Here is a 15,511-nt window from a genome sequence, read left to right on the forward strand (position 1 = left end):
CGGACCCACTTCCATACACAATGGCTGGGGAAACAGAACCGAAAAACCTATGTATCTGCACACATACAGGTTTCTAGGGAAAGCACTGGGTCACATGAGTGACCAGACGGTGGTTTGGGTCTGTTGTCCCACAGCCAGACGTGGTCACTGTGTCACTAAGAGACAGGAGAAAGGAGAAGGGAAGTGTGGAGACCACAGGTCTGCAAATGCCAGTGATTTGAGAGCTCTCACACAAACAGGCATGAACCCAGACACGCACACACGTACATATGTGTAGTTGAGGAGGACAGTCGGCTTCACACAGCAAAATGAAAGTAACTCTGGCAGCATGTTTGTCGCCCCGCACACCCATAATTTCTGTGTAAATGTTGAGCAATCGGAGTGTTACCAAATAATTCGTGAGGAAATCCTGAAGTAAATGTTTTTTTTTTCTTTAATGGCTTAATATTGGAATACTGCAAGTCAAATCTTTAGAAGAGTTTTCATTTTACTACTGATATTTTTAAGGAAATATAGTGTTTGCAAGTTAACGTTGATTTTTTTTTGTACCTTGCAAAACAAAGCAAAGTGAAGAAGCTGTAAAAGGATTTAAAATGCTTATAGTACATTGCAAAATTAATCACTCCCCGTCGAGCCTCTTTTTATTTCACTAACTTCAATGTTTTTGATTAAGAGTTTATGTGATGCAACTACCCCTCTTCCACACAGTAAGGCCTACACACTAAGCTACCTTTAGTCTGATACCCCTAAATAAAATCCACACAAACTGCATTCAGACATCAAGCACCAAAGATCCACAGCTCAGGAGGAAAAGTCTGTCAGTAGGACAATAATTAGCCTCACTCTCCACAAATCTAGACTTTATTGTAAATCGCAAGCAAAACAAAATTGTTGTAAGAAAAAAATGCAATAAATAACATAATTTAAAGTTTTATAGAGCGTTTAGGAATGGCAAACCTCTGGTAATAGACGCTCTGGTCAGATAAGACTTCAAGCATTTTGCTCTACATGGAATTTGCTATGAGAGTCAAAACCCTAAACTGAGATGCTTTTTTTCAGCGGGTGCAAATAATGAATCCAGTCAGGGTGAATGCAAAGAGATATTTGAGGCAAATATAAGACATTTTCCTTAGACTGTAAGCAAAAGTCGGTTCTACTTAATATAAACACATAACATATCTCAAATTCTTTGTAGTAAAACGTGGCAAAAAACAAAAGAGTACACTATGTTCTTTCTGTCATAGTTATGTACTTATTTCTGTTTATTTATCACAGAAATGTCCAATAAAATATATATAGTTGAAGGAAAAAAGCCTAATTTTTCAGAAGGTATCATTCTCATAGTGGTGCCTGTTTGGTTGGATTGTTCCATCTCTTTCCATTAGATTAGGAGTTTATTTTTCTAATTTACACTTAAGTTACCTTCTTGCTAAATTAGTGAAGCTGCAACTGAATGGGGGAACCAATGATAATTGCCACATGAACTCAGACAAAATGTGTTCAGGGAGAAATTCTGCATGAAGCTGCAAAACGAAACTTCCCCAATCTCTGTCTAGGGTGAGCCCCCTGCTCACCACAATATTTTAATTGCGCTTTTAAACTATTAACAGAGGAGCCGTCTGCTCCCAACCATCCCCAGTCTCTACACCCTGAAATGCATCTCACTTAATTTGGTTGACTTAAGCTGACTTTTCTCAGTGCATCTTGGGAAACTTTGGTTGTCACTGGCATGAGAATAATAATAATTGTAAAAGAAGTAATGATGTTTGTATCTCAGCTGCAGACAGGCTGGCAGTCCAAGTCCTCAGTGAAGCACTTTTCCATTCTTAAATTCTATTTGGAAAATGAAAAAGTGTGAAAACCACAATCAGGTTAGCTCATGTTACAGTGAGCTAACCTGTAAAGTGAGACACTACAGTGGGCTGCAAATGCTTCAGTACTTGCAAAAGGAAGTCTAGAAAAAAGGCATTGAGGAAAGGCAAACCTTTGTTTTTCTTAAACAAAAATCCAAGTGAGTCTTGCATTAGCTGGGTTCATGCTGTCATATAAGAGTCAATCAAGGCAAAATAGCTGAAAACAAATGAAAAGGAGAAAATTGGAAAGTAACTGTTCAGAGAAAGGGGGAAAGACCCAGGCACAGGCAGAGCTGCTTCTGATGAGACTAAGATTATGATACTATCAAGTGGTAAGTGAGGGTGGAGGTTTTGCGGGCCCAAAACCACCAGTTCTTACTAACACAGATGTGCAGTGAGTCAGACAAACAGACAATAAAACTAGCACAGGACATGCATACACTGTCAACAGCAACAAGTTCAGGGTGTTCAGATTAGTCTCAGAAAGCTGCTTCTTTCAATCTCATGCCTCACATCTCTGCTGTGTTGACTTTATAACATTTTACTGCTTTACTGGTTCATCTACAATTACTTTAGAGCCTTGGACATTCAACAGAGGCGAAGGCCCCTGTGTGGCTTAAGCTCAAAGGAAAATAAAATGTTTCCAAAACTTCGGACAACCAACGAAAAGTGAGAGTAAGTACTGGAAGTCTGCGAAGCGTGGAAAGTACAGGACGAAACAGAAAGAAACCCTGAAAATAAAGCCAAAAGACAGCAGAAGAAGAAGAAGAAGAAGACGGGAGGGAGAGGGTGGGAGGGAGAGGCCCGGTGACCTCATGTGACATGTGACGTGGGCTCCACCACTCACGGAGGGGAGTGTGTCTGTCTCTCTGTGTGGAGGATGGCGAGGAGGATGCAGAGAGACTGTGGCTTGTAGCCTTTTACTAGCACTGAAGCTCCAGTCAGGCCACCGCCGCCGAGGAAGAGAAAGAAAAGTGGCAGACCACGCTGTCAGACAAGCGGGTTAACCTCGGAGTGTCGGCCTGCTGAGTGACAGACCGCCAAGCCGGGCTCTGTTACGTGGGCCCCCGCCTTCTCTCATCTCCAGCCCTGGTGAGTCCACCTCCCACACCTGGACACCTGAACACTCCGGCAGCGGCAGTGCCATTCAGGTTCGGTGCTGCTTCTTTCGCCTGCATTTCTTGCTCAAGCACGCTCTGGTGCTGCTGCTAGCACATGCTGCTGCTCTCTCTGCAAGCTTGTGGCTTGGGATTCCTGTGGTAGTCAGAAAACCCAAAGATTCTTGGTTGCAAACAGAGCTCCAGGAGTTCTTGCCCTCTCAGGCTTGCCTTCCTTCCCGTGCTCGTCTGTTTCACTCTGTGTTTTAATTCTGCTTTTGTCCTCTCTTTCCAAAGGTTGGTGGAGACTGGAGACACTGTCCTGTCCTGTCATGGCATCCAACAGCATCTTTGACTCCTTCTCCAACTACAGCAGCAGCCTACTTAGAGGTGAGCCCCTGGCCCACCCTCACATCTAACCCACTCTCTACTTGTTTAGACAGTTGATCCATGTTCTTGTTCTTTTTTTCTCTCGTACTGCTCTAATGTGCTAAGACAGATTATACCAAAAAAAAAAAAAAAAAGACAATCTGGTTTGCACTTGACTGATATGGTTCCATAAAGGCCTCTCAGCTTCTGTGTTTTCTGTAGGCTTGATCGAGTAGCTCCATAATGGGATTCTCACCACAGACATTCATTATCAAGTGAAACTCTCTGTGAGAATACGAGCTCAGAGGCTCCATGTGACTGGCTGCTTTACTGGAACACGGCAATGCAATGAAAGAGCGAGTAGGGAAAGGAAAGAAAAAGAAAAACATATTAGTGCCTTACTTCCAGGAGGTACTTTTGGTCTTTGCGGTGAGGTGAGTGCACTTGGCTGTCCTTAATGAAGAAACCATTTGTTACCATGGCATTTGCAATCAGACAGCTTTTACTCGCAAACAACATTGAGAAGAAGAGAGGAGAAAGATGGCAAGGCTGCCCCAAATGTCAAGAAAAATAAATGCTGGGCATTGTTGACACTTCAGTTGTTAATCTGTGCTGGAGGCTTCAGTCATTTCCAGCCACAGAAAGACAGCGGAGGATAAAAAAAAAAGCTCCTTTCCCAATTAAGGCCTTGTAGAAGTGTTAATTAGAGACAGCCAGAGGAGAAGAGCTACCACTTCATAATTGTTTGCAGAGTTTATCTTAAAAATCTCCGGAGCCTCACACATACACACAGTCAGACTCCCCATCTGTGCCTCACGTGAGAACAATCCTCTGATATCCTCTCAGTGACAGAAGATGATATTCCAGTGTTCTCGCAGCTTCTGCAGGCATTTATAGTTTCCTCATGACACGGCTCCAAGTCACCCCCTTCTACCACCCATCATCTACTCCTTTATAACTGCTGGATCTGTGCCCTTCTTCATCAGATCAGCGCACCACCAATGTCAGGTTTCATGTGTGCTGTCTATCACGCTTTTGTTCGCGGGGATCTGATTTTGATTTCGAGATGTAAGGCAGGATTGGAGACAGCGGGTCAAAAAGGGAAACAAGAGCCCGGGCGCTCAAAACAGCGACCAAAATCAATAGCGAATGTGCAATTTTATTTTAAAATCCATGCAGCCAGGGGACTGAGACTGAACTCAAACGGGCCAAAAGATGTTAAATCATCCACTTCAGTCTGAGAGCATTTAAATTGGGGCTACCACATGCAAGCAACACAATTCAGAATGGTGCGTCACACATGCAAAGCAATTAGACCTTTTTGATTTAAACTGAAGCGGATAGAAGCAGTTTTAGAAAAATCAAGCTCATGGAAACACTGTTTTCAGCTCCTCAGAAGTCCGGAAGCACAAACCAAGAACATCAAATTTATGTGTGCAAATACAGACCCTGAAAATCATCTTGATCTTTTCTGTTTTTATGTAGCGGTATCTTTCGAATTTCAAAAAAGCCCCAAAAAAGAACCAAAAGAAAAAAAAAATCTAAAAAAGAAAATTAAGCATCAGTTTTATCTGCACAAAAACAACGATCACTGTTCCAGTGTTATTTTGGTAATTCTTTTATATATCACAACCTGTTTCAGAGTGCACACATCTAAGCGTGTGATGTGCAACATCAGATGCACTTCGCGTGAGAAGCTAGAGGACGCCTCACCTCAGAAACCTCAGTCCTCCGCTGAAAGCTCAGGGAGACACACACAACTACACATAAATAAAAATGCACAACACACACAAGCATACACACAAGGGAACAGACAGTGCTTTTCTTGTGCCGTTTAACTCTGTTGAGCACAAGACAAAGCTAAAAGTCTGACAGTTAGCGCGTTGCGAGAAACAGAAGGAGACATACAGACTTGCGCCTCGCAGAAGTGTTAATCTGATGCAGACTCATGGAGCTGCTGCACTTCACTGATAACAACCACAATGAGGCTACACCTGCTAACCCTCACACAATTCAAGCAGAGCAGCGTTTCTGGAAAGAAAATAAAATAAATAAAGACGCAGTCTCCATAGAAAGAAAAATGAGTCGTAACATTTATAGTTGTGGTTAGTTTGGGAGTATTTACATCAGGTGGAAAACCTGGTTTGTTAGCAGCAGAGATTGGGCCTCTGTGGAGGGTCATATCCTTGGCTCAGTTTCTGTCACCTCATTTCCATCTGCTTGGAAGGGCCGCTGTGTTCCCCCTGCAGGCTGTTTTTATTCATGGTACGCGCTCTGAAGCCAGCTTCCTTTTGTGGCAGACTAAAAAAAGGTCTCGAGTTTATTAGAGTTGAAGGATTTTTATGTGCTTGGCTTATTGTGCCGAATGAATGGAAGTGAGAATTTCAGTGAGAGAAATCCTCAGCACAGTAGCAGCGAGAGTATTTTCGAAGATTTTGCTCCACAAAGCAGAGAAGGCAGCATATCCTCTTGCCCAGAAAGAATCTCTCAAATGGTGTTTTCAGCGACTTACTTAAATAAAAAAAGCCCTTGTACAGTAGCTCCATCAAAAGAGATGCTTTAAAACTTGCGGGGTCACATTTCTTGCTTCTGCTGAATTTTGTACCAAGTCGTATGGAGAAGATTTTGTTCTGTTCTGTTGAATTAACATGCCTGATTACAGTCCAATCGAAGCCCCGCTGAGTGAGAGGCCCGAGTATGAAAAGACTGGCGTAGCAGGCTGAAAGCTGTAACCAGATATAAAGAGTTTCAATATTTTAAAGCGAAAGCAAATAATAGAAAACTCATGACAACCACAGAGCAGCGAAACCCTGTCTCCAATTTAGTAGAATATAATATGTATTTATAAAACTCTGAAGCCATATGGGATAGAAAGAAGGTTCTGGACTTGATTAGGGCTGTAAACGTATTTCTGGGTACTTATTTACTTTCCAGTCCGTCTCGCTGCTTCCACCTCCTGTCAACACAACTTTATAGGAAACACTTTTAGGGGTTTGCAAGTGTGATGGCTTCGAGGTAAAGGGGTGTACTGATTATGTGGTCGACTGATCCCAAAGCCTGGCCTGATCCGCCCAATTTTGGCTCAAAGCGTCAAGCTCCATCCTGCGCTGGTCAAGGTTAGAGTGTTGTTGTAAATATAATTTTCTGGTGGTCGGCGAGCGACCACACTGCCCAAATTCTTCTGCTGCCGATCTGATAGGATGAATTGGCTTCAAAAAGTTTCTTTTGATTAAAAAACTTGCTCTGAAAGGTTGAGCTGTTTATTTCAACAAGCGCACACCTTAGTGGAGATGTGCTGCAGAAATTCAGAGAAGAACCAGTATGGAGCTAACGTCGGGACCTGACCTGGTGTGGTCACATTGGACTTTACATCCACATTAATCAACAAAAATAACTTAATTTTCTGCGAAAATGTATAGAATGATGAAAATAATGATCTAGAACTGCTTCTTTAAGTTTCAGAAAATTTTGTTTTGGAGGAAAATACAAATGCAAAAGTATTCACACCCCTTGAACTATCTCCACAAACATTCATAAATTTTATTCACTTTTTAAGTCAAAGAATTAAATATATATAAGTACAAAATCTTGCACTCTGCCCATATTGTTTCCATTGGGAAAAACAGTGGTGGTAGTATTATGCTGCGGGGAGCTTTTCTTCAGCAAGACAGAAAGCTGGTCAGAGTTAATGTGAGAACTGATAGATCTATGGGTGCATTCACACCAGTCCTCTTTAGTCTGCTTTGATCAAACTGTAGTAAGTTTGCATATAAAGTTTGTTTGGGGAGGTGTGAATGTGCAATAAGACTCTGACAGACCACTTCAAAAGCAGGAAGTGAACAATAGCGCAGGGCATTCTGGGTAAATACAACCAAAATCAATGTGCGATGCAAGTCTAACACTAGAGGGGAAAGTAGCTTGTGGTCTTTCACCAGTGACAAAAGTAAAATACTACAACCTCTAAAATCAGACGCCACTCCATTTTTATATACATTTGTGAAGAAGGAAGTTGCGTTTATGTCTTCTTCAAATGTCTTCAAAAATGTATTTTCCTTCAGTAGATCTTGGCATAGCGCCCCTACGATTGAGATGGTGGGGGAACATGTTTTTCAAAGTGCTTGGTTATTTGACATAGGGCAGTGTGAAAGCAAAACAGCTGAAAATCTAACAAATGTTGTAATTTTGGTCCCTAATCAAACCAAGTCTAATGGACAATCAGTTGTAAAATCGACCAAAGTGTAAGGAAATCCTAGCATAAAACCTGAGACTGATGTCTTCCTGAAAAAATATTTAAATTAAAACTTAATGAAGTATGTATAATTTTACAAAACACTGTATATTTAACTGAGATTAAAAAAATATTGCAAAGCATATTTATGCTTGTGCTTCACACATCATCCAGTTGGGTTTTATACCAAAAACTAATTTAAATACATTTGGTTTCCATCAAAGATGACTAATTTCAAGTAAAGACACTATCTTGACTTCTTAATTATTTATTTTTTTTCATTTTGTTTCAAACCTACGCCCTAAACCACAGAATGGTCTCAGGGCCTATAAAGCGGTAAAGCCAGGGCCGTAGCAAAAACACAAACATCATTGTGAGCTAATTTATGCATCGACCTAAAATTATGGAGCAACCAAATTCAATACGCTGGCAATTTCCAGTCGAGATGAAAATAAGTCAAACAATTTAAAGGTTCATCACAGGTTTGCTTTGTTTTTTTCGGGGGGTGACTCAGAAGAAGAAAGAAAAGTTTTGTTTAGACTCCTCCCTGCATTGTTAACATGAATTCTGCTGCTGCAAGAAAGTGGAAAATCAAAACATGACCAAGAGCGACCTCGACTGCTTTGCACTTTAGTTTTTAACATTACAGCTGCATCCTAACCCACAAATTACTTTAATGGGCAGGCATGGGTCTGGTCCTTAGCACAGAAATTGACTTCAACTTATGGAGATCCCACATGTTCTGAAACATAGCAGACAGCAACATCATTTATGTCTTTGACTGTAGACAAGGGTAGTGGGAATTTATTATGTGTGAAAATTTATCTCAGATCTAAAGGCACCATCAAAGAATTTAAAAAATTATGTTTTTCACATCCTTTCGCAGTGAATCTTCACTTCATTATGACTAACTTTAATCACGCTCCAAACATCCTTATAGTCGATCCTTCTTCCCATAAGCAATAAAGAAAGAACCTAATTACGGAGGAGGAAAAATGCAGATAATGATAGGATGCGAGGCTCTGCAGGATACAAGATGTTCTTCGATTCTGCATTTTCCCAGAATTTTTTTCTCAACTTGTTTACATACATTGTTGACGCTCCAATAAAACATGTTTTTATTTTGATTTTTTTGGGTAGGGGTGGCGTTCTCCTGTCTCTTCAAACATAATTTTTATTGCATAGAATTAATTGTTTTAATGATTTTTTTTCTTGTTGTTTTGTGGAGCTAGCATTTCAAAAATGGGATTTCAGTTCTCTGTTCGACTACTCATCAGGGGGAACAAACAACCGTCAGCGCTGTCAGTAATGGGCCACCTAATTGCTCCTTCCTTTTTGGCAAATTTGATTATTCTCATTTATGTTACGACTGAAAGAAAATCGCAAAGTTAGTCTGAAGTGGTGGAAAGTGTTGAAGTTACAGCTGAAAGACAGCCTTGTATTGGTTTTAGCTTGCTGAGTTTGCTGATCCAAACAGGTGGAAAATCAGCCCCGTTTGATGCATGTGATAAAAATTTTCCAGCACACGCAGAAACTGAAGAGCGAAAATGACGGTTAGCCTTAACATATAAGGCTACGTGTCAAAGTATGTTTTGTGGCCAGATACAGCATCTTAAATGCACCAGTACAGGAAGTCCCATACAACCCTCTGAATAATAAACAGTTTTAATTTAGCCATTTTAATTCAAATCTACTTCCTCTTTAAATGCTAATTCAATGTCTCTCATTTATTTTGTGTCGTACAACAGCAGTTTTCTGTGGAGCTTGCAGACCGATCGCAGATTTTTTTTTTTGCCCTGAAGTAAACTTCAGAGGACTCGGATTTTCTGCGCAGTGCCTCACTTCTGTATCGACTCAGTAGGAAACACCATGCCAGGGATTCCCCCTAAGCAGAAGTGGCCCCTGCGCTCCTTCTGTATCGTCTGTCTACAGCGAGGTCACTCCGTCTGCTTTTCTCACGGACGCCGCAGTCACAAGCACAGATGTACAGTTGTGTTAAAAAAAAATAACAGCCGACTGACATCACTTACCAGATCACACGCCAGTTTTGGTAGAAATTAGATGTCTGGATATTATTCATGCCCTGGTAGATTTAGAAAACTGAAGTTATTTTTCATTCAACTGCGTTAAGTTGAATAAGCCCACATTTATACATTAAAATGTATTTTTGTTGGTCTGATGTCACGTTCTAACCTTAAATGTTCTAATTTTATTAGTAGTAAAGAACAAATCCCCATAATTCATAGGAGTCTGGCTGGACTGTTCCATTAGTATGTTTTTCTAGTCAGAAGAAACATTTTGGTTAACTTAGAAGATGTTATAAACTTAGAAATTGGTGCCCCCATGACTCCAACTTGGATTAACTGAAACATAATAAATGATTTAAGTTTAAATTTGAAAATATATGAATACTTGGGATTAAATGTGGGGCTATTTCTCATAATCTGCTGTGCCAATTTACGACAAACCGGGGATGTTGGAACAGTTTAAATACATCAGAATTACTTTAGGAGGTCATGAGGTTATGCTGAAGAGGAAATCCTGTTGTCATATTTTGGGTATTTCAATAACACGACAACCCCAACCGCCCCAGTAATCTAGTAGCACCTTGGTTAACTTTATGGACTGGCCAGCTCAATCCAAGGACCTTAATCCAATAATCAAACTTGGTTGTACACACCCCAAACAGATGTTACACACAAAACAATATGTGGTTTTTTTTTTAAATCTTTTCAAGAAATAATATTTGAGTTTATATATATGTATAAAGAAAAACAATTGGTTTTTTGAGGTGCCTGTTTGATAGAGTGCTAACAAACTGAACCAATTTTTTTGGGGGGAATAGGACATGCAGTGTTCCTTGGAAATTTGTGTGCATGGAAATAAAAGCTACTATAAAATTATTGAGTTTTACTCACCTCTTAACGCATACTACTATCATTTTGAATGCAAGAGGTTTTATGGCATATGAACATGATTGCACACAGACAGGAGTTGGAGTCTTGCTAATGCTGAGTCAAAGAGGAGAAGTGCATGTCATCATGACGAGTATGACGATTCTTTCAGCTCTAAATGCCATCTGAGTTCATCCTAATAGCTGGTCCAGGTTAACATATGGCCTCCCAATGGCTTACTCCAGTAGAATTACTCACTGGGTGACTGAACAGCAGCGCCTCTAATAATCAGCTGAAATCTGTGCACTGAAATGAGGATTTCAAAGCTTTTGCTGTCTTCTAAAATCTTGTTGGACTCCTTCTCTTCAGAGCTGAAGCACATAAATCCTTTTATTAGCCAAGGAACATCCAGTTCTCTTATTTTCTGGAATTTGATAAAAAAAACATTAGAAAGACAACTAGTTCTGCTAACACAGCCAACCTGGCAGAAAGTCTGTCACATTGACTCGAACGCAGCTTTTCCCCTTTAATCATCGTGATGACGTAAGAGGCAGACAGTGAGCCGCTCATTCATGCCGTACATGAGGTTTGATTAACCTAATCACCAGGCAGCCATACCCAGAGCTACTGATTGGGTTTACAAACGTCGCTTGTCATCGTTGTGTCATTAGCTCGTCGTTAGCTGTGGCCGCCTTGACGTGGAGCGGCGACATGCCGGGCCTAAACACAGCAATCAGGGGATTAGAGTCTGAGCCTCAATGGACGCCTCGGGCTCTGAGTCAAAAGAGGAAAATCCTGCATTGATATTTGTTCTCCACGTGGCTGCTTTGCTCCTCGCACAGAGGCAACGCCACTGCTCATTAGCCGTAAAGATGATGAGAGGAAGCATTCAGTGACTCTGGACCCGCAGGTGGTTTTCAGGATTAAAACAAATCCAAGGGGACGCAAAGGCTTCCAACTGGTTTAGCTTACCCTTAAAGTGGGAATCAACCCCAGCTGTGACTCTCTTCTGCCACAGCTACACCGATGTCTTTTAATTCTTTTAATGAGTTTTATAATCATCAAATGATCAAACGGTACTTGAATAAGGTATGGCAATATTATGTGTCTGAGGGATTTCCAGAGCTCCTTGACTTGCAGCCACTTGAGCCACCACACCCCTGCTTCCTCGCGATGAGAAGCCCAGAGGGCCTGTCGAATACTTTCCAAGAGTTGTCTCACGTCTGCAGAGGAAAGTGGCATGGACAGTTGTCAGGAAACCGGCACCGGGTTCCTGCTCCAATCTGGTTGAAGTCTGCAGTGAGTCAGAAGGAGCTCTGAAAGAGTGGCCTTCTGAGTGAGGTTTTTGAAGTCTGTTGGCTCAGGAATGACTGTGACAGAACCTGACAGAACCGACCCCACTGAAAGAACGCCTGAGCAGCAATGGAACAAGTTGAAAGAACATAAATATAGTAGAAAAGTCAAAAACCAATACATGCTGTGCGTTTCAGTGTGTTTTTAGACGGCTATGCTTGACTTTATGGGAGCAGAGGTATCATACAGGAACAAAAAATTAAATAAGAAAAGAAAGCAGTGTTGATGAAAGCAGTTTGCCCATCTCCCATCATACGCACTGGTTATTTTGACACTAATCTGTACAAAATATTCAGCTTCATAAATGCAAATACAACGCAAAAAATACAAATATTGACTTTGAAGGTAAATTATTGAAAATCACTGCATGCATTTACATAAATGTAAACAAATTTAGTAAATTAAAATGAATCTCAGATTAAATATTTATCTCATGAATTTCTTTGAGGAAAAAAATAAATGGTGCATCTCAGTCTGAACATCTTTGAAAAGTCAGTCTGTTTCAAGAATCAGTTTCAGTTCAAAGACTAAAAAGTTTTTTATTACATAGATTTGTTACACAGTTATATATTTTAAGCTTTTATTCCATTATTATTGATGAAACCCTAAAATTCTATTTCATGAAGAATTCTATTAAGTTACCATCAGACAAATACTGCTGGCATGGCCGACGCAATCACAAGAAAGACGTCTGAACTGACAGCTTTCCAGCAGAAAGTCACTGACACCTCTGCAATTAGGGTAAGCCACAAAAAGTCTTATGCTGTATGCGTACGTCAATAGAAAGTTTAGGGGAAGGAAAAAGTATGGTTGAAAATAGAGCCTGGAGGTGAAACAAACACCCACCGAAAAAGTACTTCAAAAGCTACTAAGCATAGAAGTGCTTAGGACATACCCAAAAACGGTGGTGTTCCTTATGTTATTGCTGACCTAAACAAAACAATTTTTGAAACATCTTACCTAGATTAAGGAGAAAAAGCAGTACATGGATGTAACACTAGTGTACTGCCAGGGTGAGCAAGCAGATATGGATGCTATAAGCAGAACAGATTGATTATAATGACTTGTATTCCTAATAAAACGTACAGCTAAGACAAAACCAGATGATAAAACAAGCTCAAGTCTACTGTTTGTTGATGAAAAACACTTTTAAAGCCATTTGAACATACAATGCAGTCGTCGCTCTTCACATCATGCGTTGCAGACCTGACCATGGTTCCTTCACAGTTCAAAGTAACAGCGACTAGTCTGAAAAAGTAAAAACATGTGGCTTTTGTTGCAGAGAGGAATGAACAACAGCATTCCACGAGCAGCCACATCAAAGTTCTCCCCTGCAGTGGTGCTAAATAAGGGCAGACCATCCTGTTCACCCCTACTGACATCGGCCCTGATAATTAAACAATTTAAAACGGACTCTTCTTCCTCATCGGTTTCAATCAAACTTTTCAAATGTGTAGGGCTTCAATCAAGGGGGGCAGCCACACAACGTGCACAAAGAGCCATTGTCTGCTGGTGAAAATGTGGTTTACAGGCTTGGCTATAAGGGCCCGGTGGTTGCTGGAAGCCATGCGCACTTCCTAATATTCGGCTCACATGCGATTTCATTTTGAGAGAGGTCTGTGCTGTGGGGCTTTGCCTTTGTGTGAGAGGGAAGCCTCACAATTTATTTTCCGAGTTGACAGACTGCTATACCCCCCTCCTCCTCCTGCTGTTGCTCCCCTGCTCTCCTCACCCCCTCTTCCCTCTCTCCGGTGGCGCTACTATATTTGTGTGGGATCTCGAGCGAGGGAAGAGTAGACACAGGCTGTGTTGCCATTCAAACGTGTTCGAGCTGTCAGACTGAATGGCTTCCAGCTCCGCGATCTGTCTCCTCTCCACGTCAGAGGGAGCTGTTTGATCTGACACAGAGACTCCATTGCAGACACAGGGAAGTTCAACTACAGGGAGGTTGGATGGCTTCAGCAGCCAGGGTAGCAGCTCAGAGAGGAAAAGGTTTGCACACACAGTCTGGTTGCAATCTTGGTGTCTGTGCTGTGTATCTATAAATGTCTCCGAGCATTACTTGTCCTTTTAGTAGGTGTGTGCGGTTACAAACTGGGCTGACATATTTTTGGGGCACTGCTGTGCAAAAGGCCGATGACGCACTAGGTAATGATTTCACTGCTTCGATGCAACGACAGAGAGGTTACTTGCTGAGGTGGAGAGATGTGAAGCACGCCGTCGTCTTTATCACACACAACATAGCTCACGCTCAGACTCTCAGCGCGTCGGTCACCTCATAGCGCAGCGCCACAGTCCAACAGAACTGAGCAGTTGCTGGTGTGAGAGTGATGAAATAGCAGACGATGGTTTGATAAATATGCACCAATGGTTGAGCCACAGACCGTCACTACATCCCCTACATTTAATGTGGCCAAGACTTCAAGTAAGCAAGAAGAACTCTGAAATTAGACCCGATTTTCCAGGATAACTTCATTATGAGAGGATTTGGGAACATCACCTGCTTGCAGTTTGCGCTAGCAGTTAAGGAGCAGAAGAGGAGTGAATTGATGTGGCTTCTGTGAAAGATTTAAAATACTGATCTGTGTGTGGCAGCTGGGCTCTGGCACCAGTGCGTGGCAGTTAAACTGTCACTAACAGGAACTGTAAATCTTTGGCAGAAGGTGAATGCATTCAGACAGTCCCACAGGTGCTGCATATACAACGCGTGCAAAAGTCTTCATACCCATTGAACTTTTTCACATTTGCTCCCTCTTACAAACAGAAAACCTCAAAGTGTTTCATGCAGATTTCAGAGGATGGACCAACACAAACTAGTGCATAAATTGTAAAGCAGATTGAAAATGGTAAATGGTTTTCAAAAATGTATATAAACATTAATCTGAAAAGTGTGGCATGCATATGTTTAGCTCGATGGAGTCAGCAATATGTAGAATGATCTTGGGCTGTAATGACAGTTGGACGTTATGTATATACAAGCTTTGCACATCTAGAAACTGAAATCTATGACCATCCTTTTTACAAAATAGCTCCATCTCATCCAGACTGAATGGTCAAAGTCTGAATACCAGTTTTCAGTTATTGACAGATTAAGAACTTTGATGTTTGCTGAACCATTAAGACACCCTTATTTTTCTAGGTTTTGTTCTGGTACAGCCATGTATTTAGTTCCATTTCATGTTCTCATGAACTCTGGCAAGTTTTCCTGCTCCTGGGAAGACAAAAACATCCACCCACTGTGATGCAGCCATCCACTGTGATGCAGCCATCACTATGTGTCACAGGAAAATGGGCAAAGATTGTTTTCCTCCACCCAAATTGTTATATATGTAGGAACAAAAAGTTTAATTTTTTTACCTCATCTGACTAGAACACCTTCATCCAGCAGTTACTGTGTCCCCTGCAGAGCTTGTGGCAAACAGCAAATCATACTTTCAATTTTTTTTCTTTAAATCGCTACATTCTTGATACTTGTTCATAAAGCCCAGATTGGTGGCTGACAATAGATTTTTTTTTTTTTTTTTTACACTTGAGTTGAGAATCTCACAGATCCCCCAGAGGCACTTCTCTGGCTAATGGTTTCCTTGCACCTTCTGTCATTGTAGGCTGACAGCCATGTTGTGATGGATTTGAAATGGTGCCATAGCTGTGATGATATATTGAACAGAGCTATGTGAGGGGTTCAACTTTTTGGTGTAATGTTGCTTTATATCCTGG

At 41.2% G+C, this 15,511-nt stretch overlaps 1 protein-coding gene across 3 annotated transcripts in view; it reads left to right on the plus strand.

The window, feature by feature from the left end:
• The first annotated feature begins 2,729 nt into the window (after positions 1-2,729).
• Positions 2,730-15,511, plus strand: part of runx3 (RUNX family transcription factor 3) — a 54,239-nt gene continuing 41,457 nt past the window's right edge. Inside the window, exons 1-2 of one of the 3 annotated variants that reach the window (XM_044142036.1) lie at positions 2,730-2,945; positions 3,248-3,340. In XM_044142036.1, coding sequence (XP_043997971.1) covers positions 3,283-3,340 — 58 coding nt within the window. In that variant the 5' untranslated portion in view covers positions 2,730-2,945; positions 3,248-3,282. Of the gene's footprint in view, positions 2,946-3,247; positions 3,341-13,635; positions 13,787-15,511 lie in introns of those variants that run through there. The other 2 variants (XM_044142034.1, XM_044142035.1) reach the window with 2 other exon arrangements.

This window comes from Gambusia affinis, linkage group LG16 (genome assembly GCF_019740435.1).
Source record: "Gambusia affinis linkage group LG16, SWU_Gaff_1.0, whole genome shotgun sequence".
Classification (NCBI taxonomy): domain Eukaryota; kingdom Metazoa; phylum Chordata; class Actinopteri; order Cyprinodontiformes; family Poeciliidae; genus Gambusia; species Gambusia affinis.